Source organism: Delphinus delphis, chromosome 8 (genome assembly GCF_949987515.2).
Source record: "Delphinus delphis chromosome 8, mDelDel1.2, whole genome shotgun sequence".
NCBI classification, from domain to species: domain Eukaryota; kingdom Metazoa; phylum Chordata; class Mammalia; order Artiodactyla; family Delphinidae; genus Delphinus; species Delphinus delphis.
In genome coordinates this window covers 64,531,086-64,554,058 of record NC_082690.1, presented here as the reverse complement: position 1 = coordinate 64,554,058, position 22,973 = coordinate 64,531,086, and the positions used below count along the sequence as shown (strand labels likewise).

Below are 22,973 nucleotides of genomic sequence, written 5' to 3'. Positions count from 1 at the left end.
AGTATGTCAGGTGATAGAGGAAACAGGTGTTTCTGGAATTATATAAATTGAGCTAAATGTTCATTGTTTTTACTTTTTTCCTGGAAAGTTGTTTGTGTTCCCCAAAATAAAAGAAAATAAACTTGGTGATACCACCCTGGGCTCATCCCAAAGCCCTTCTCTCCCAAATCCTGTATCAGGGCCACAGGCACCAGCACCCAAGCTCCACGTTTTTCTTACCTCTTGAGGCAGCTCCAGTTTTGACCGGTCATCCAGGCCATTGGAATGCAAGCCCATCAGGTATGGCACAGGAGCATCTAAGAAATGTAGGAGAGAAGCTGGGAGAATAGGAACATAGACATGCTGCCACTGGAAAGGAAACATGAGAGCTGTAATTGTCTCCGCCACAGTCATCAGTCTCTGGTAATCTAGGTCAAAAACAAAACACACACAAAACCAGTCAAAAACAAGGTACTTGCTTCTCAAATAGTAAGTTAAAATCTTCAACACAATTTCACATTTAGAAAGGCACAGGATAAACTTCAGCAAGGGTATGCTCAGAGTATGATTCCCTTGTGGGTATCAGAGAGACAACCCAGAGACCTCAATGGACCACAAGCTGAAGTATACCCCCACACACACAGGTCCATGCTAGTAATAAAGTTTAATATAGAAATACAATTTAGAAAAAAAGAAATACAATAGGTATCATAAATAGTACCTTGCTCCGAATACTAAACCAGAATGTTAAGTAGATTCTCTTCAGTAGAAGGAGAATGGGGAAGTGGAAGAAAAAGAAAAGGAACAGTGGTCTAGTCTCTGTTCAGCATGAATGTCAAAACACCTCATTTACCACTCACATGTCTGCATTCTACAAGGAGCTGATGTGAACTTTGCCTTCAAGATCAAGCCCAAAGAACCTTCAAGCATGCAGAGGCTGGTTTTCCACACTAGCCAAGTCTGCCTTCCACCTGGCAACCTTTCTTGAATGGTAACAGCATGAAAGTGTCATTTTAACACTTTGATAAAAAGCTCCCCTAGAACCTGAAAGACCCAGAAGATTGACTTTCATTACTCAAAACTCTTATTCTAGGTCAGAGAGCATATCTTGGAAGAGAAGCTTGTGCTCAAAGCTTAGCTTTTCTTCAGAATGCAATTTCTAGACTTGTTTTATTTTTAAAATGAGTAAAAAATACATCAGCAAAGCCAATACAATAGATTGAGATTTAACACATTACTATTTACAAATGGTATGATGGCTTCAGACACTTAAAGACAAAGTAGGAACATCAATTTTAAAATCATATGAGTAATATCCTCCTGGAATGGCTGATTTCAAATGAGTTTTCACAGGAGCTAAACAGTTTTATGCACTAAAAACTCAGCCCACCATTTAAGCAAATCCCAGCTTGGTTCATAAATGAGTAATAAATAACAAAAAGCTTTCCAGAGAATGAAGAAGAATGAGTAGGAAGTGAGCAGAAGCTGATATATATCAACTAGGTTTTAGCAAAGCAGCCTTTGTGCTCACCAGTAAAACTTTGGAGCAGCTTACCACCTTGCTCCTGGCTAAGCATGACCTGGAAATAGTTTTTTTTTTAACTAGTAATGGAAATAAATAAAAATTGATGACTAAAACTTCATCATCTCAAACATTTTGAGTACACTCTAAGGAAGTGCCTCACGCTTCTTCGGGGAAAGCTAAGGCATTTGATAGATAATAGGTAAGTGATGTAAAACAATCAGTGGGTAAAACTGAGCTCAGAGATTTGGTCATCAATAATGATTTTAAAAAAAATACAACTGATTTAGCAGAAGGAGAAAAGAGCGCAAGCTTTTTCTATTCACTAAAATCAGGAACAGACTGATAAGAGTTCAAGAAGAAAGTCGATCTCATTTTTCACTGTGCCCCACAAAGCACATTCCCATATTAAAGACTATTTGGTGAGGACCCTCTCCCAATTGAAGCAACAACAAAAATATTTCCCAAATTACAAAAAACAATTAAAAAAATAGAAACTCTTTCAAGGATTAAATAGATAATCTATATAGCCTTTCAGAAAAAGTATTTACTCCAACGTGAGAGTAAGCAACAACTGAGGAACAAAATTTAGGCCACTGCAAGTTCTATCTTCAGCCTCTTCTGAGATAGCTCAGTTCCATGGGCACCTGTACAACTTTGCTTGTTATCTTTCTGTTGAAATCTTCCTGCTCTATGATTATTCTAACAATTATTATTAAGAAGAATTCTAATGGTTCTCTAGGCGAGGCCTCAGTTTTTGTATCTTTCACCTCTCTTTTCTAGATATGAATGCCTGTAAATAATCTACTAAGAGCAATAATCTTGAGAATCTCAGAGATGATAAGAATATACTTTAAAATTCAAACTTAAGATGATCAAAAGAATGTAAAGGTGTGGGAGAAAACCTCCAAGAGATATTTAAAGCTGAAGGTCCCAACACTGGCACTTAAACACACATTTTGAATAAATATTACACTGAATAATTTCTCCCCCCGTTTCAGTGTACACACACATATAGACACACACCATTTCTGGGTTTTTTTTTAAAAAGACAGGAAGGAGCAAGGCCTTTCCAATCATGTGAAAACCAAAAAGCTGCTTCTTTTACCGAAAGTCAATAAAGCAGGTGCTACTCCTTTACGTGGCTGGCATTCCTGACAGGTCTGCTCAGAGACAAGAACATCTCATAGGGGTCCAACAGACACTGAGTAAAGGAGTCCCTGAAATGCCTTCCTCATGAGGCTTCCTGGACACTGGACTGCTCCTTATAGTGTACCTAGTTACAGTGTCAGGGAACATCTATCTACTCTCTAATCATGAAACAGGGCATGCTGAAGTCTGAAGGAAGGGGCTTCCTCTGCTCCATAAAAGCAGGCTTTTCAATAGCACAGACATCTAGTTCTGGTTTTTCCCTACTCTTCAGGATGAGTCTAATCCAGTATCTGAAACTCAGCCCACTTATTTCTGCTAGAGTGGGTAACCTTATTCGCCTCAGATTGAAATCCCTGAAGAATTCCCTGTGATGCACTTGAAAGTGTGCTATTCTTAGAAACAAAACACTTTAGGGGATGAGAAATCATCTCCTCTTTCAAGGCTAAACTGCTTTCCATTTATACGGTTTGGTTTTACAGATACTAGAAACTTGGAATTTTATGGCCTCTCTGGTCTGAGTTGTGGACTTCGTTTTCCCTACATTTTTGTATTTTAAGAAAGCAACAACTCATCTTGAAGGATGGCCTAATAAACCATGCCTCCGGGATCCATCAACCCGTGGTACCCACACTAGGATGCTGACCTCCCAGAGCTGTAAGCAACAGCACAAAATCCATTTCTATACACCAGTACAAACGATAAAATCAGTACCTCCTTTGCCATTGCCTGTCTCTGTGCTCATCATTCCAAGGAGGTGAAACTAATAAATAGGAAACAGATGAAGGTCATCTGCATCCAAAGAGTTTTAGCCAATCAAAATCAACTGGAAACACTTCAGCTCGAGGCAACTCTGGGTTTTCTCACAGCTCCCATAATGCTGTAATGAGCAATTACTTTGAACAAAAGGAGATAATGCAAAGCATACTGGGATTACAACCACTTCTGAGTGGTGAAGAGAGAATAATCAGCACATTCTTATGACTTCTCTCTGTGCAGAGAAAGACATTAGACTTGGGATCACTTTACAGATAAGTTCACTCCTAAAACAAACTACAGGGAAGTTCCTGCAAATCAGAAATTGAATTAGAAACTGTCCTTGCATACTCACACTTCTGTGAAAATTGTATGAACAAGGATGTTTCTCATGCAATCTTTGTTCTTAGGAAACAACCCAATCTATGTCCTGATATCTCCAAGATAAACTGTTAAATGAAAGAAGGTATAAAACAATGATTAGTATGCTCCCATCTGTGTTGTTTTTAAAAGGTATACATGCTGTATGTGCAAGGAAACAGGAAACAGTGATAAGTCTTAACACGTCACTGTACATACACCCTTTTGTAATATTTTAAATTTCTACCATATGACTGAAATGCTTTTTTTCCAAGTTTTACTTTAATATACCATATGTATATCAAAATGTATATAATTTAAAGAATATTATAATTAATACATGTGCAACACAACATTAAAAATAGTGCATTATATAAAAGTATTTAGGAGGAGGGCATGAAAAAAAAATCAAGAGATTATTTCACAAGGGTAGGATTTTAGATCAAAAAGAAAGAGCAACAAGGACTTCCCTGGTAGCGCAGTGGTTAAGAATCCGCCTGCCAATGCAGGGGACATGGGTTCGATCCCTGGTCTGGGAAGACCCCACATGCCGCGGAGCAACTAAGCCCGTGCGCCACAACTACTGAAGCCCGCATGCCTAGAGCCCGTGCTCCGCAACGAGAGAAGCCACCGCAATGAGAGGCCCACACATCGCAACGAAGAGTAGCCTCTGCTCACCACAACTAGAGAAAGCCCGCACAGCCAAAAAAAAAAAACATAAGGGAAACATTCAATTCTCTCTGCACTGTTTGTCCACACATTATTTATTTGTTTTAAAAAACTATTATTTCATTAGGGATGCACAAGAAACTTGATCTCCGGCTACCACAGGAAGGAGAGAGGAAGGAGATTTCATTTTATTCCCTTTAAAATTGTTTTGATTGCATGCCTTGAGTTTGCATTACTTTTGCAAAAAAAACAAAAACAAAAACTAATGCAAGGTTATGTATAAAATAAGCTACAAGGATACATTGTACAACATGGGGAATATAGCCAATATTTTATAATATGTATAAATGGGGTATAACCTTTAAAAATTGTGAGTCACTATATTGTACACCTGTAACTTATATACTATTGTACATCAACTATACTTCAATTTAAAAAATTAATTGAAAAATACTAATTATGCATTTGTTTCCAAGCTTGTCTGCACTAGTTGGACTTATTACTGGGTTGTATAATTTAAACAAATATTATGTAAATAAATGGTAAGATATGAGGACAAAAAACAAGAACTGTTTCTCTGAAAACAAACTTAAATGCTTTAAAAAGACTCAGCAAAGCAAAGTCACTAAAAATACAGCAATTGAATTAGGCATATCACTTAAGTGCAAAAATCTTGGGAAAACTAGCATCTACTATGGTTCTTTTGCAAGGTCCTTTAAAAGTTCTCGCTCCACTTTAAAAACTGGAAAACTCAGTGAATGAATTATGGGTGAGATTTATGCAAGAGAAACAATGCAGACCCCTGATTAGTGGATCCATAATCAAAGAAAATGCACAGACATTTCATCAAAAGATTGGTGATTATACAGTCATATGGTTTAAATTAAAATGTTTAAGGGATGTATATATCCTTTTAGGATTCCCAAACTTACATGACTTTTTCAATTATCGAATTCACTACGCTAGTAAATCACTTCAGATAAAGAACTTCTGCTCTCTGTATAATTTTAAAACAACCACTAAAATATATGCTATTAAAGAAAAACTCTCTCTATAGGGACCAAAGAACAAATATTATGCAGTAGTAAATGATCTACACATATCTTAAAAAATGATTTTCGGGGCTTACCTGGTGGCGCAGTGGTTGAGAGTCTGCCTGCCGATGCAGCGGACACGGTTCGTGCCCCGGTCCGGGAAGATCCCACATGCCGCGGAGCGGCTCTGCCTGTGAGCCATGGCCGCTGAGCCTGTGCATCCGGAGCCTGTGTTCCGCAACGGGAGAGGCTAGGGCAGTGAGAGGCCCGCGTACCGCAAAAAAAAAAAACAATTTCCCTAAATAACACCTCTTTTCTATTCAGAAGGCAGGACATGTAGTGGGCAACACCGAGTCTGAGTGCTGATGGCATGTTTTTCGAGGGCCAGAGAGATTTCCATCCACATGAGTTCTCTGAATCATAAATAAAAATTACTTCAAGAAAACCAACCTGAATTGTTTCAAGTACTCTTAACAATAGACAGCACAATCTACATCCAATAAAAGGCAATCCATTCCATTTTAACCTCAACCATGCTGATTTCCTTTTTGACCCCTTGGTTATTTTGAAGTGTGTTTTTTAGTTTTAAGGTATTATTGATTATTGTTGGTCACAAGGCATACTTTGTATGATTCAAGTTATTTTAAATTTATTGAGACTTGTTTTATGGCCCAGAATATGGTATGTTTTTTAAAATATTAGACTTTTTCATTCTCATCCAGAGAAAGCAATTGAGCTGCGACTGGCAAAAATCGATCATACTGCGGTTCACCCCCATTTACTTGACATGAAGATTGGACAAGGGAAGTATGAACCAGGCTTCTTCCCTAAGCTGCAGTCTGATGTGCTTTCCACCGGGCCAGCCAGCAACAAGTGAGTCAACCCTAGGATTCCCTGATTCAGCTCCCTAGCCACAGTGGTGAGGGTTATACGGTATCTGGACCTAGACTGTTATCTCCAGGAGACCTTGACATTTGTAAAGCAAATATGGAGAAAACACACACTATCCAGGTTGTTCACTTGTTTTAACAAGGAAACAGGTGACAGAGTATCATCGGCTCCTGTCTCCACTGTGCAAATTGGGATAGCTCCATGTGTCAGGGCCTGTAAAAGGCCGGACTTCAGATGGGTTGAAATCATCTTATTATTGAATCCATACAACACCTAGCTAGCACTGTATCATTAGTAAGTGGTGGTTGAAATAACTGAACTGAAAGTAGATAGCTTAGCAGGATTGCTCTTCTTCGTTACTTTTGGCGATGAGTGTATCAATGCCCAGGCAGAGTTGAATGAGTATAGTTTTGGATCTGCAAGTGAAGTTTTTGTAGGTGTTTCAAGAGAGATATGTCTCTTGGGACTTCCCTCGTGGCGCAGTGGTTAAGAATCTGCATGCCAATGCAGGGGACACGGGTTTGAGCCCTCGTCTGGGAAGATCCCACGTGCCACGGAGCAACTAGGCCCGTGAGCCATGGCCGCTGAGCCCGCTCGCCTAGAGCCGGTGCTCCACAACAGGAGAAGCCACCGCAGTGAGAAGCCCACGCACAGCAATGCAACTAGAGAAAGCCCACGCACAGCAACGAAGACCCAACGCAGCCAAAAACAAATAAATTTATTTTAAAAAAAAAGATATGTCACTGTCCCTGGGGAGTTACCTCTTTCTTGCCCAGTAAGTGATCTTTAAGCTACCCTTCTCAAGGTTTCTGAGCTATCTCTGGTGATTTCTTGGTGGTTTCCCATGGCCACCATTGGTCCCTAGATGTTTAAGTTTTCTCCCGTCAGTTGACCTTACTTTCTTAGCAGAATATTCTTTCTTTCTTCCTTCCTTCTTTCCTTCTTTCCTCCCTCTCTCCCTCCCTCCCTTCATTCCTTCCTTTCTTCATTTATTTTTGGCTGTGTTGGGTCTTCGTTGCTGTGCACGGGCTTTCTCTAGTTGTGGCGAGTGGGAGCTACTCTTCTTTGTGGTGCGCAGGCTTCTCATTGTGGTGGCTTCTTTTGTTGAGCTCGGGCTCTAGGCGTGCGTGCTTCAGTAGTTGTGGCACGCGGGCTCAGTAGTTGTGGCTTGCGGGCTGTAGAGTGCAAGCTCAGTAGTTGTGGTGCACAGGCTTAGTTGCTCTGCGGCATGTGGGATCTTCCCGGTCCAGGGCTCGAACCCGTGTCCTCTGCATTGGCAGGCGGATTCTTAACCACTGCGCCACCAGGGAAGTCCCTTTTAGCGGAATATTCTTAATTGTCTGCTTTGATTCTGTCAGGTGGACAAAAAGGAATGCCCCTGCCCAGTGGAGGCGTAAAGACCGGCAGAAGCAGCACACAGAACACCTGCGTTTAGACAATGACCAGAGAGAGGTAAGACACCTTGAGAATGACAAGGAATGACCCCGTTATCATGCTACACCCTCCTTCTCCTTCTCATTTCCTTGGCCTCTGTTCTGATTCAAATATCCTCCTCATAAAGAAGGGTTAATAAGAAGTTAGTTCCTGATCCCTGATATGGGCCTCGGTTGTGACAAATCCAGGATGTACAGTGTTTCACAAGGGGCAGCAGGGCCACTAGCCATGTGCGTCCTCTCCCTGAACCAGATTTGTACCTCTGTTCAGGAATGATAACCAGTGCTTGGAAGAGAGCCTTTCACTGTCCTTTCAGTAGTCACTCATGCATGATACTCACTTCCTCCCAGGGGTTGGGAGAGTGGGAGGGCTGACAGGAACCTCAGAAATAAGATTCTAAAACTTGGGAAAAATCCCTTTAAAATTTTTGAGGCTTTTGTGTGTGTGTGTGTGGTATGGTGGTAAAGAAGTTAATTTTGTTAGAGTGAGAAAGAGGAAAAGCTGAACTTGGGTTAATGCTGTGACTCTCTGAACCTGGGGAGGAGGAGCCTTTTTTCCTATTTTTTTCTTTATCTTAATTTAAAACAGGTAATCTTGACTTTTTTTTCCTCAGAGGAGCAAAAGAATATTATTATCAGGTGCGTGCGGATTGAGGATTCTTGAATTGACCTGAATCCTTATTGCTTGTAAGCTGAGTTTCTCAGCTCCACTGTAACTTGTTCCCAGTAAAGTTTCTATTATAAACTTCAGGTTGGAGACCCTGCGTTACTGAGTTGCAGAGAACTTGTGAAAATGGAGCTTCACCTTCAGAAACCTATTTCAGAAACTTCTCTTTGAGAAAAGACCCTGCAGTTTGCATTTTATACAATGAAATCCAGTAAAGCATGTTGTTTTCGTATGTGTCTGGCATCTCAATGAATGGGAAAATATTTTGCCTTTGCTGTTTTTTAAAGGAATAAATTAATATTGCAAAATATGGTTATGAATTTTTAACTGCTGGTTTATAGGGTACAATTGTACTTGCCGTTTTTGTGAGGGTGGCCTAATGGATGTTGGGTGTAGGCGTTACTTTAAAAGTCTCCCCTGGGTCTTCCACCTCACCTCCATATTATTTCTTTCAGCAGTGTTTATTGAGTACGTTTTCTTGGTCAAAATCACTATAGTAAACACTTTGAAATATAAAGATGATTAGGAGGTAGCCTTGTCCTCAGGGAATACCAGTTTATTAAGGGAGCAAAGTCCATATGAAAGGGCCATATGAGAGGCACGCCAGTGTTTGATCACTGATTAGAGAAAGCAGAGGTCAGTTCTGTCTGGGGTAATCTCAAACAAGACTGTTTGGAGGAACCAGCATCTGTTTAAGTCTTGAGGACGATAGGATTGTTAGGGACAAAGATGAGTATTGCGGGCTTCCCTGGTGGCGCAGTGGTTGAGAGTCCGCCTGCCGATGCAGGGGACATGGGTTCGTGTCCCGGTCCGGGAGGATCCCACATGCCGCGGAGCGGCTGGGCCCGTGAGCTGTGGCCGCTGGGCCTGCGCGTCCAGAGCCTGTGCTCCGCAACGGGAGAGGCCACAGCAGTGAGAGTCCCGCATACTGCAAAAAAAAAAAAAAGATGAGTATTGCAAATAAAGGAGATGGCAGGATCCAAAGTTTGGTGGTGGTTGTGTGAAGGAGGCTGTGGGCAGAATATTTGGGAGGCAAGAGGTACTGGAGGTAGCTAGCAAGTTAGGAGCAGGTAGCAGTAGTGCAAGTGATAGTAATTGAAGCCTAATCTTAGGGGCTGGTAGTAGGGGCAGATTGAGGGGCCAGAAGATAGAATGGACAGAATTGTACTACTGGAATAAATATGGGGAAAGAAAGAAGTTGGGAGTAAAAATGTTGGTTGTGAACCTGGGATACTGAGAGGATGTCAGTGTGCAATTTACTACATTGATTTGGTTATATGTTAAAACAGACAGCATATGGGGAATCACCAGCAAACTGTAGAAAATCAGAAAATGCAGTTGTTGTTTTGAGTGTACACACATGTTCTTCAGGCCCTAATTCAGCAAGGATGGATATCTTTGATATGAGCAGAGGAATTAAATTCCTCCAAACTTGGTGGGGAAAATGATTTTCCTCAATAGTACTCTGAGATTTGAGTTGGTTTGCCTACTCATAGGAGTTTGCACACTCATACATGTTGCAGCCATATGTTTTTTACCTCTTGTATCATTAAAGCCAAGAGGGCTTTACATTAGAAAAAACAGAATTAATTCATCATATTTTCTCAGTTTTCCCTACGATACAAGCACTGCATTTTAAACTTTGCCCTGAGCCTAGGAAAGAGGCAGTAAGAAAGTGCAGGGTGATAGTGCCCTCTTCAGGCCCCAGCAGTACTGGTTGCCTGTGGTCTGTGTGCACGGGCACTAAGAGTCTTTGATTTTTCCTTTTGCTTTAGAAGTACATCCAGGAAGCCAGGAATATGGGCAGCACCATCCGCCAGCCCAAACTGTCCAACCTTTCCCCGTCAGTGATTGCCCAAACCAACTGGAAGTTTGTGGAGGGTCTGCTGAAGGAATGCCGTAACAAGGTGAGCTGTGGACACTTCTGAATGTGTATTTTCCTTGGCAGCCAAGATGAGACCAAGGCCTAGCTCTGACCACTCTTTTCTTGATTTTGAAAACATTGTTAATATAATGGGATAGTACTAATGTTAAGATCCTTTTAACTTGGAATTAGGTGTATTTGTTTTAAATAAAATATACCATTAATTGAGAGCAAGCACACTTTGCTTGATAAAAACTTAATATGTATTCTTTAAAACTGAGAGACAGATGTAGTTTTTAATTTTAGACATCTTATGTTACTTAAAATCATTAATTTTAAGTAAGTAGTATCTTAAGTAAGTAATGTAGTTGTATTGTCTTCAACAGATTAGTCTTACACGTATGCAAATGTTTTTGCCTCTCTGATTTAATCTGATAGCACTGATCTCGTGTCTAGAAACAAGAATTCGCTGAGTGCCTACTGTGTGCCAGATGAAGGTGTATTATTCAGTTTAAGCTTGCTGTTGGCATGTTTTTCTTCCATTCTACAAGAAGAGTAATTTTTTAAAGCTATATTAAGGTATAATTGATATACAAAAAATTGCACACATATATTGTATACATCTTGATGAGTTTGGACATATGCATACACTGGTGATACTGTTACCACCAATCAAGGTAGACATATCTGTCACTTCCAAAAATTTCCTTATATTCTTTTGCGTTTTTTGTTTGTTTTTGGGGTAAGAGCACAACATGAGATCTGTCCTCTTAACATTTTAAATTGCACAATATTGTATTATTATAGGTGCTATGTTGTACAGCAGATCTCCAGAGCTTATTCTTCTTACCTATGAATACCGAAACTTCATACCTCTTGAGCAACAATTCTGTTTTTCCCTCCCCACAGCCCCTAGCAACCACCATTCTATTCTCTGCTTCTATGAATTTGTTTGACTATTTCAGATACCTTATATAAGTGGAATCATGTAGTATTTGTCCTGTTTGGCTTATTTCACTTAGCATAATGTCGTCCAGGTTCATCCACGTTGCTGCAAATGGCAGGATTTCCTTCTTTTTTAAGGCTTTTTAAAGGCTGAATAATACTCCATCATATGTATGTATATACAACATATTGTTTAGCCATTCATCTATTGGTAGATACTTGGGTAGTTTCTATATCTAGGCTTTCATGAATATGCTGCAATGAACATGGGGATGCAGATATTTCTTTGAGATCCTAATTTCAGTTCTTTTGGATATATACTCAGAAGTGCGATTGCTGGATCAAAAGACAGTCATTCTTTTTTTTTTTTTAATAACAGATTTGTAGAGATCTGCTTTCTTTTATTTTTAAAATTATTATTTTTATTTTTGGTTGCCTTGGGTCTTCGTTGCTGCGACGGGCTTTCTCTGGTTGCAGTGAGTGGGGGCTACTCTTTGTTGCAGTGTACGGGCTTCTCATTGTGGTGGCTTCTCTTGTTGCAGTGCACGGGCTCTAGGTACGCAGGCTTCAGTAGTTGTGGCGTGTGGGCTCAGTAGTTGTGGCTTGCGGGCTTTAGAGCGCAGGCTCAGTAGTTGCGGCGCACAGGCTTAGTTGCTCTGCGGCATGTGGGATCTTCTGGGACCAGGGATCAAACCTATGTCCCCTGCATTGGCAGAGGGATTCTTAACCACTGTGCCGCCAGGGAAGTCCCAAGATAGTCATTCTTAACTTTTAATATTTTAGTTCAGAACTTAAATTTCTAATAAAAATACAGCCTTTCAACCAAGTCAGTATACTGTGCTTTTTAGGACAGTTGAACTAACTTGGCCCCTACTACATCCTGTTTATTCATCAATGGAAAAAAAAGGTTTTCCTGCATTTCAGTTTCTAAGTGATGCTCATTTATGGGATGAAATCAAATATACTTTCTCTTGAAGAAAAAATTATTACTGTTACAAGTTAGGTTGATATACCAGTACTGATATTTTGAATTCAGGCATCTTAAAAACTTCATCAGTTCATTCTAAGTCGTTGATATCCATGATTTTTCCCAATAATGTTGTCTTTTCTCCCATCAAGAACATTGGTGATGCTGCCTTTTTTGAAAGAGGGCTTGTCTCTTGTCTCTGGGATTTGTTTTCCATGCCCCTTGCATTCATTTTCAAGTTTTGAGATGCATGCTCTGGCAGTGACAACTTTCTTATGTCTACTGCCTGGTCAACAATGATGGTGAAATATATCCTAATTTCAGATTTGTTGTTATGTGGAAAAGTGTACATGTTAGAATTGAAGAATAGCCTAACGCTATCAACTGTTGGCTAGCATGTGGAGCAACAGGGAACTCTGATACTGTTGGAAATGTAAATTGGTATGATTGCTTTGCAAAACAGCATAGCATTTATTATCCAGTATTCTTCTCCTAGGTATACTCCCTAGAGAAACCTTTGCAGCATGACCCAGGAGATATGTACGAGACGTTTACAGCAGAATTCTTTGTAATAGTCCCAAACCGGAAACAACCCAAATGCCAGTCAGTAGGAGAATAAATAATAAATTGCAGTATATTTATACAGTGGAATGCTATACAGTGTGGAAATAGACAACAGATATATTGATCAGTGTGTATGAATTTCACAAACATAAAGTTAAGTGAAAAAGAAAATAACAAAAGGGGCTTCCCTGGTGGCGCAGTGGTTAAGAATCTGCCTGCCAATGCAGGGGACACAGGTTCGAGCCCCGGTCCGGGGAGATCCCACATGCCGTGGAGCAGCTAAGCCCATGCGCCACAATTACTGTGCCTGTGCTCTAGAGCCCACGAGCCACAACTGCTGAGCCCGTGTGCCACAACTGCTGAAGCCCAAGAGCCTAGAGCCCGCGCTCTGCAACAAGAAAAGCCAGTGCAATGAGAAGCCTGCACACTGCAACGAAGAGTGGCCCCCGCTCGCCACAACTAGAGAAAGCCTGCACACAGCAACAAAGACCCAATGCAGCCAAAAATAAATAAATAAAATAAATAAATTTTAAAAAGAAAATAACAACAAAAAAACCATACTGGCAAAACTAAACTACATTGTTTAGGGATACAAATATAGGTGTTAATCATTTCCTTGCATTTCTGTAGTTTTACTATGTAAGTCAGAACAGTGATCACTTCTAGAGTGGGAAAGGTGATTGGAGAAGGCACATGGGATTCTTCAAAGGTATAGATGGGCAATATTTTTTTTCTTAATCTCGTTGATGGTTATGATAGTCTAATAGTATACACTCCCATACACACATATGTGTCTGTATATGAGATATATTTCACAATAAAAAATTAAAAATAGTAACACTGGAAAGAAATATGCCAAAGTGTTAAGAGTTGTTGCTTCTGCAGGGTAGGGTATGGGGTGATATTTTTCCTTGCTCTTTAGATTCTTTTTTTTTTTTTATAAATTTATTTTATTGATTTTTATTTTTGGCTGTGTTGGGTCTTCGTTGCTGCGCGCGGGCTTTCTCTAGTTGCGGCGAGTGGGAGCTGCTCATCGTCGCGGTGCGCAGGCTTCTCATTGTGGTGGCCTCTCTTGTTGCGGAGCACGGGCTCTAGGCACACGGGCTTCGGTAGTTGTGTCACGTGGGCTCAGTAGTTGTGGCTTGTGGGCTCTTGAGCGCAGGCTCAGTAGTTGTGGCACACAGGCTTATTTTCTCCGTGACATGTGGGATCTTCTCAGACTGGGGCTGGAATCCGTGTCCCCTGCACTGGCAGGCGGATTCTTAACCACTGCGCCACCAGGGAAGCCCCTAGATTTTTATATGTCACAAATTTATAACATGATTAAATCTTCCTTAAGAACTTGGATTCAATATTCAGGCAGCTTTAGGTTCAAAGACCAGATTTGCTGCTGCTTTGCTGTGTGAATTTGGGCAAGTTACTTAAGTTCTCTGACCTCAATTTCCTTATCAGTAAATTGTGAAAAATAGTAATACTTCTCATAGAGTTATTAGGCTTAAATGAGATAATGTAATACTTAGTACAGTGCCTGGCACAAAGCTGCAATTATCATTATTCAGTGTGGTTTTTTGTTTTTGTTTTACAATGAGCACATGAAAAATTTTACCTAAAAGTAAATTATTCCTCCTCAACTTTTCATTCCCTTGATGGATACTTTAGATATATTTCTAGGATTAAATGCTGAAAGGTTTGTTTAATAGGGTCAGTTAAGCAGTCAGAATCAGAGAATATCAGAGATGAGCATGACCAAAGGGTTTTATTCAACTCTTTTCATCTCATAAATGTAAAAACTGAATCTAGAGTGATGAAATCACTTGCCCAGGGTCAAATAGTGATTTCTGTGTTTTTATCTTCTTTGAAGAAGGCCCTCTACTATAACCTGACCTCAGTGGTGGAGAATAAATACACTCTTTATCTGTGGGTCTTACTCCCAGCCCAGCAGATATGCTGGGCAGTTGGCCACAACCCTGTCTAGTTGAATGTGATCTGGCTAACTGTGGGTGTCTAATCTTACCGACTGATTTCTTACAGACCAAGAGGATGCTGGTGGAGAAGATGGGCCGAGAGGCTGTGGAGCTAGGGCACGGGGAGGTGAACATCACAGGAGTGGAAGAGAACACCTTGATTGCCAGCCTTTGTGACCTCCTGGAAAGGATTTGGAGTCATGGGCTACAAGTGAAACAGGTAATGAATGTCTGGCCTCTCCCTGTTGAGCAGACTGTCTTCCTGTTTTTGCTTACTAGCTTTCCCACACTTTTCCAGCTGACTGGCTTTGAAGAATGGTGCATGGTGCTTTTGGAGTGAGACTTGAAATAGTTCAACAAATAAGTAAATAAATGTGACCCAAGCTATCTTCTTTAAAAATAAGCTTTATAAATCTGTGTATTTGTCAGACATTTTAAAAGTGGCATCTTTTTTCCTGCAAACAGAGCTGAAAGCCAAACTGATAGATCCTGTTTGGTAGCTGGTCCTAGTCTGGAGATAGAACACAAAAGAAAGAGAACTTGGAGCTCAGGAAGTACCAAATGTATTTTAAGGGTCCTTCACTATTTGTATTCCCAGTGGGAAAAGGTCTGTCATTAACATTTCTTTTATAATCAGATAGCTTAACCTTCTAAAGATTTGAGAGAATACCAAAAAAGTTGAGTAAGTTTGATTTTTACTGCTCAGTACCAAGAGAATCTCCTTATTTCAAAATACTGTACTTTGAATAACTAGGCAAGATGGACAGCTTACACTTTCATGCATTTTTAAATTTGAAAAGAACTTGAAAAGTTTTCAAAAGCAGTTTTATTATGGAAAAATTAGGAAATATATGTAAGTATCCAGCAAATATTTATTTAGGGCCTGCAGTGTGCCAGGCACTGTTGTAGGTACTTGAGATACCTCAGTGAACAAAGCAGACCAAGATCTCTGCCCTCCTGGAGTTTTCATTCTCATGGGCATAGAGACAATCTACCTCATCTGTCCTTCAAAACATTTTTCTGTACACGTATGCCCATGTACAGCTGTATATTTAAAAATCCAACAGAACTGCAATGAGATACCTTTTCACATCTACTAGGATAGGTAAAATAAAGAAGACAGACAATAACAAGAGTTAGTAAGGATGCAGAGAAATTGGAACCTTCAGATATTGCTGATGGGAATGTAAAGTGGTGCAGCCTCTTTGGAAAACAATCTGGCAATTCCTTGAAATGTTAGAGTTATCATATGACCCAGCAAGTCCACTCCTAGCTATGTACTCAAGAGAAAGGGAAACATGTCTATGTAAATATGTGTATGAAAATGTTCATATTCCTAGCAGCATTATTCCTAATAACCAAAAGTTGGAACAACCCAAATGTCCATAAGCTGGTGAATGGATAAACTGAATGTGGTATATTCATACAGTGGAATATTTTTCAGCAATAAAAGGAATGAAGTGTGGATACATGGTACAATATAGATGAAATTTGAAAACATACTAAGAGGAAGAAGTCAGTCACAGAAGACCACATAGTATATGATCTCATTTCTATAAAATGTCCAGAACAGGCAAATCCATAGATAGAAAGTAGGTTAGGGGTTGCCACAGGCTAGGGAGGGATAAGGAGTGACTGCTAATGAGTTTTTTGGGGTGGTAAAAATCACCTAAAATTAGGTAGTGGTGATGGTTGCACAACTCTGTGACTATACTGAAACAGATTTTTTTTTTTGGTACAGAACTTTGTACACTTTATAAGTATGAATTTTATGGTAATGTGAAGTATGTCTCAATAAAGCTGTTTTTAAAAAAAATCCAAATGGGATCATACTGTACATAATGTTTTGGAACTTGTTTTTTCTTGCCTCAGAATATCTTTTCCATGTCCTTAACTAATTAGGTGATAGTATAGTAAGTGTTTAAGAGCTGAGACTATAAATCAGATAGTCCTGGGTTTAATTCCTGCTTTAAGTTTACGAAACTGAGCATGGTACCTAGCTTCTCTAAGCTTCTGTTTCCTCATGTGTATGATGGAATTTTAAAAGAACCACCTCTGTAGGATTCTTGTGAGGATTTGATAAGATAATTTGTGTAAAGCACTAAGCTCACAGCCTGTTATCTGGGAGTTTCTCTGTAAATGTTTGTGGTTATTCCTCTAAAATCTCAGTTTTAATTGTTTCCATTGTATAGATGTGCAGTACTTGAATCAATCCTTTATTATTGGTTGGTTGAGTTATTTCTGATTTTTCAGTATTACAAACAGCACTGTGATTATAGATTTTTTAAAATGTTAATAATTGTGTATCACATCCCTAAAATGTTGAGAGTCTTATAGTATAGTAACAACACTGTGAGCTAAAACCTAACTTTCAGGATTGTTATGATAATTAGATGTAGTAAAAAAAAGTACCTGGCATGCGGTGGGTATGCAGCATATGACAGCTCTTATTATGCTGGGTTCTACATGAAGGATTTCTGTTTCTTTCCTTTTCTCTGTAATAAATGAGTAGAATATACATAATCATTTTATCATTTTCTTTGAAGTTTAGCAAGCCTGGCAATATAGTTGAGCTCTTTCGGTTTTTTGGTAAAACATATGCCTCTCAAAACTTCTTGATATTCTCCATAAAAGTCTTCAGGGAGTTAGTGAGGCATTAAAAAAATGATAATACCATATCATCATAGGTGTTTTAAACCTTGAGGCTTTGCATCTATATCCTTAAAGAATTCCCATAGCTTGAGGAATTTCTTTTGGAGCCCATTTGATCCCCCTCTCAGTTTGGATAGACAGAGGCTACTTACTGGTGAGAAACCAGTAGAGAGATAGTGGGGGCTTTTCAATTGAGGTTACATTTTGTTCTTAGTCCTGCTTTTGGAGCTCTAAAAGTGAACCACTGACAGTGTCACAGAAGGAAGTGAGGGTCTGTGCCTGCTGGTAGGGATTGTTCAGTTGGGGATTGAACCCTGACTGTCTTTGTGGGGTTCCTACAGCATGTTCTCCTTAGGCCTCCATTTTGTTAGCCTGTGTTTAGACTACTTTTCTCCTGCTGAGACATTCTTCAGTTATGTTGCAGTCCAGGGATTATAACCTGGCTCCCTGGTCTCTTCCATCGTGTACCCGATTGCGATCAAATTCACTCTCAGAGGGTGATCTTATCACCCCTCTCTGAATCAATCCTTTATTATTGGTTGTTTGAGTTATTTGATTTTTCTGATTTTTTGGCCACGTCACTGAGCAACTACCCATTTTCTGATTTTTAGGGCACGTTACTGAGCAACTACCCATAGTATCTGCTTAGAAAGTAGAGAGAACCCAAACCGCGGTTTTTGCTGCTGGCCTCCTAGGTTTTGTTATTAGCTGCCTGCAGGGCTGCCTGCCGCAAGTCCTCATAAAAACCTCTGTTATCCTCACCATTTTCTTTGGCTTTCGGTGACATTTTCCGAGGACATGGACTTTCTCCTTTAGTATATTTTCTGACAATTAAAGGTGAGGTTTGTTTTTTTCATACTGTTTTTGTAACTGCTGCCATTTGAGGACTGGTAAATGAAAAGGGGTTGTTTCTCATCTTTCATGCATGTGACATTCTTGGAGAATCTGGTGCTATATATTGTGTGGCCACGTTCCCAAATGGGTAGTGGGACTGCATTGAATCTTGCAATCCCAATCAGCCCCTTTGCAAAAGAGGAAAAGAATAATCCATGTCTCTTGAACTAGAAAACCCCCAGTGCCCTGTCACTAGGTTTCAGCCCAGCTGCTGCTCTCTCACTCTTGCCCTGGCTCTCCGTCCTCACCAGTGCAATCACTGAGCACCCGGGCGTCCTTCTGGCACAGTGGCCTGGTGTTGCTCTTGCCTTTGGCTCTTCGGTATCATTGCATGTGAGGACTTTCTGGTGACCAGCTGTACTTTACTTCCAGACAGTTCTGTTAAGGGAGGCTGCTTTCCTCGTCTGCCCAGATTTTGGGGATACAGTGATGAAAAAGGCTGTCTCTGCCTTTTTAGGGGCCTATGCTATGGTTTCAGTAAATGGATGGATGAATGGGTTTCTAGAAGTTGTATTACTAAATCAAAGAGCATGAATATTTTAAGGTCTCGTATTGTCTTCTACGTACATTGTATTAATATACCAGTTAGTAACAGTTTAGGAGTAGTCTCATTGATGTTGTTGAACAGCTGTTTTCTCAAACATTTGGTAATTCAGTGAATTTAAAAAAATGGTCTTGTCTAGTTTTAACTTGTGTGATTTTTAAAAAACTGCCATTGGGGTTGTTGGGTTTTAAGTTGGTTAAATCTTGTAGGAAAGTCAAACTTACAGCAAGTTTATGTCAACAGCTTGCTGATCTATAGATGAGGGTTTTTTTTCCATTCAAATGCTTGATTTTTTTCCCCCCAAAACAGATCAAGTTGGAGGTTAAGAATAAAACAGATCCTCAATATCCTCAGGGGGAAAATCTTGAGAACTTAAATCCTCACATTCATTCCAGAGAATAAAATTTTCTTCAGAAAATATAACTTCAGAAGTTAAATGCTCTCTTCCAGAAGCAGCCATATAGCATCATTATTAACAGCAATGGTTCTAATATTAGATATACTTAAGCTTGCCCAACACTCTACTTCCTAGCTGTGTGATCTTTTACAAGTTACTTAGTCTTTCTGATCCTCAATTTGCTCTTTTCTAAAGAAAATGGGGATAGAGGTATCTACCTTTTAGGACTGTTGAAAGCATTAAACAGAGTAGTGTATTTTAAACATATAACATAGTGCTTAGTTCATAGAAAAATTCAAGACATGGTAGCTTCTGTGCTTATTATTACTCTTACTTTTATGAAATACAGAAACTAAGTGACTTATAAAATGATCATAATAAATCCTACTATTAAAACAAACTTATACTACATTTATATTATATCAACTATATAGGAGCATTTACCATGAATCTGAAATAAAGTTTTTAATCCCATAACAAGGGTCACTGTGTACTGAAGGATGACTAGAAAGAGACAAAGCAGTTGCTGGGTGACCAGCTAGGCTTATTCACTATGTAGGCAAATTGCTTCCTTATGTCAGGCTTGAGAATGCTGTTCAGATTTGTGCCTTGGTAAAATGACAAATCACTGCGTGTCTCCAGCAGTTTAAACTGCAGCTTTTATATTTTCAAATGCCAAGGTTCTGCTGTGTCGACTATAGTATATCTCAGATTTGCAGTTAAGTACTGGCCTCCTTTCCTGCAGGCTTCTTCAAAGTACCTTCCACAGTAAATCCCCATCCTTGTGATGACTTACCCTCCCTAGGCTGCACTAAGGGCAGGAATGCCTTTAAATATTTTAGGAAATTCGGGAGCTGTCACAGAATCTTGTAGGCTCGGTATCCATTCCTCTGTGCAAAAGCCATCATGCACTACCCAAGCTGACCTTCAACCAACAGACCATTTAGAGATTGATAGATTATTTGCTTTTTTCTTTCTTATCCACTGGTCCATTCCCAGGCTCTTTTTTGGCCACGTCCTTCCTATTCCCAGTGGGGGATCATTTCTTTTTCTGTTCCCTTCCATTCTTCTTTATATTTCTCCTGGATTTTAGTAAGGGGATATATATTTGTATACATTGCATCTGGGTGTACATCGAGATAACAAATAGGACAGATACTTTTTAGCAAAAGCGCATATCTATATGTTCAAATTATCTCTGACTCCGCTCACTAGATGCCTTGCCCTTAGAAATCTAAACTGATAGATATTTCTCCCTTGCATTGGTTCCAGGGGAAATCAGCCTTGTGGTCCCACCTGTTACATTATCAGGAAAACCGGCAGAGAAAACTCACATCAGGAAACCTCAGTACCTCAGGTAAGATGGTCTCTGCACCATTGGCCAAACTCCCTCCACTTACTTTCCCATCCCCCACTGAAGTGATCATCTGTAGCAGACTGTTCCAGGTCAATGAAGTCTTTACTCTGTAATGTTTAAGCCACAGGGCTCTCTGAACCACAGAGCATGCCAAAACCATGGGGTTTGCTTTTATTATGTGTTTCTATACACTTGATCAGTGAGATAGAAGATTTATATCAGCAAGAGGCCAGTCTTAGAATAAATTTGGGTTTTAAATGAATTTGGATTGATACTGATGTCCTGTGTTTAGAGTGTTTTCAGAGTCTTTTGTTTTATTTCTCTGAGATGAACATTGAGATGATCTATCCTATCAGTTAAGAGAGCCTGTTTGTCAGTGTCCTGCCTTGGAACTGCTCAAAGTCAAGGCCTGGTGTGCATGATCCCTTCCATTTGCTTTCTGTTTATATTTAATAAAAATATCAGAGTTGGCAGGGACCCCAGAAATCATCTAGTCCAGCCCCCTTTTTTTACAAGAGGAGGAAACTGGGATCCAGAGAGGAATTTAATTTACTCAAGATCACACAGTGAATTGATAGAAGAGGCCAGATTAGGAGCCAGGCCTCTTGTCTCCTGGTCTACTGTTCTTTATAACATCCTGCAGTGTCCCTTCCAGGACAGTCTCCCTCCTTCCTTTTCTTCTTGGCAGCATCTCCCCTTCATACCATCCTTCATTCTCCTCTCTCTGCCAGGGAGTTTGTTTAACTTTCTTAGATGTTTTTGTCCTAATGGTAAAGATAAGTTTAAGTGGGGGCGAAAAGGTAGGCATATACTCAGTGTTGTCTTTGGCCTTGAATTAGTTGATCTCAGCTAGCACTGAACATGGGGAAGACAGTGGGCAAAAAACTAGGTACAAAAGCTCCCAAAGTAGCCTCATAAGGAGTTTTTTGTCCACTTTCTGAGTATGAGAGCAGAGTCTTCTCAGGAAAGCTGTAGAATTTATTGCCAAGGGATAAACTGTAGCCAAAAATTATCAGCAGCTGAATGATGAAGATACTAATTTTAAATGTTGGGCCAAACATGAGGATATAAAGGTGTTGTATCTAGAGGTCCTAAGCATTCTGGATCATGTTCTTTACATATTCCCTTGGCTCTTTTGTAGTCCATTTTGAGGCAAGAGCAGGACATGCGTAGTAGCTCCTAGTGGAAGCACTGCTTCCATGGATTATGATGAGAACACACTGGATTAGGAGCCAGAGGATCTGTGTTCCTTCCAGTCCTGACTTTGCCACTTGGTGATTGGGGCAAAGCAGCTAACCTCTCTGAATTTCAGTTTCCTCCTCTGTGATACCGTCCATGGCTATCTTATAAGTTGTTAGAGAATTAAGTGAGATAATATGCATAAAAGTATAAAATTTGATACCTGGTAGGTACTTAATATTCATGAAATGATTGATCAAAGTGTTACCAAAGTAACCCCAGCTTTTTTCTGTAGATATTTGTGATTTGAGATAAGAAGGGTAGTCAACTATTTGGGTATACAGATCTCTTTGGACTTAACCAACTTTTTGTTCTAGGAATATTTCTTGATTCAGAACGGAGGAAGTCTGATGCCAGCTCAGTCATGCCTCCCCTGAGAATCTCCCTCATTCAGGATATGAGGTCAGTCTGGGCTCATTTGTAATAAGACACTAAAATCCTGTTTTCAGTTGCTGCTTAGGTGTCCACTTTATTTATTTATTTTTGGCTACGTTGGGTCTTCGTTGCTGTGCGCAGGCTTTCTCTAGTTGTGGCGAGCGGGGGCTACTCTTCGTTTTGGTGCGTGGGCTTCTCATTATGGTAGATTCTCTTGTTGCAGAGCACGGGCTCTAGGTGCATGGGCTTCCATAGTTGTGGCATGCAGGCTGAGTAGTTGTGGCGCACGGGCTTAGTTGCTCCACAGCATGTGGGACCTTCCCGGACCAGGGCTTGAACCTGTGTCCCCTGCATTGGCAGGTGGATTCTTAACCACTGCGCCACCAGGGAAGTCTGAGGTGTCCACTTTAAATAGCAGGGTCTCAGTGACCTGGGCTTCTACAGTGTCTCATTTAACCAGGAATCCCTCCTCATTGGTCCTGTGCTTCATGATGCATTTGTAGAGCTGTACAAGCAATTGTGTTTCCTGACATTTTTGGAGAATTACACCAGAGTATTTCAAGGCCTGAGACCTCTGGGGTTAGCCTTGCTTTTTAAGAGCTGTACTGGCTTCCTCCCAAGCCCCCCCAAATTATGCTGAGTCTATCTGGCAAAGTTACATGGAAGCTCAGGATTTAGAGAACAAGAGAGATGGACTCTCTCAGGATGCAGTAGGGCTTCCTGGCCAGGCTTCCTTTGGTGTTACAGGGGA

The 22,973-nt window shown here is 40.2% G+C and overlaps 1 protein-coding gene across 3 annotated transcripts in view; it reads left to right on the top strand.

Annotated features, from left to right (window-relative positions):
- Positions 1-22,973, top strand: part of DENND5A (DENN domain containing 5A) — a 108,712-nt gene that overhangs the window by 74,210 nt on the left and 11,529 nt on the right. For 2 of the 3 annotated variants that reach the window (XM_069540944.1, XM_060018464.1), the window contains exons 9-14: positions 6,192-6,342; positions 7,719-7,812; positions 10,236-10,367; positions 14,832-14,984; positions 20,524-20,608; positions 22,165-22,249. In XM_069540944.1, coding sequence (XP_069397045.1) covers positions 6,192-6,342; positions 7,719-7,812; positions 10,236-10,367; positions 14,832-14,984; positions 20,524-20,608; positions 22,165-22,249 — 700 coding nt within the window. Of the gene's footprint in view, positions 1-6,191; positions 6,343-7,718; positions 7,813-10,235; positions 10,368-14,831; positions 14,985-20,523; positions 20,609-22,164; positions 22,250-22,973 lie in introns of those variants that run through there. The other variant, XM_060018467.1, reaches the window with a different exon arrangement.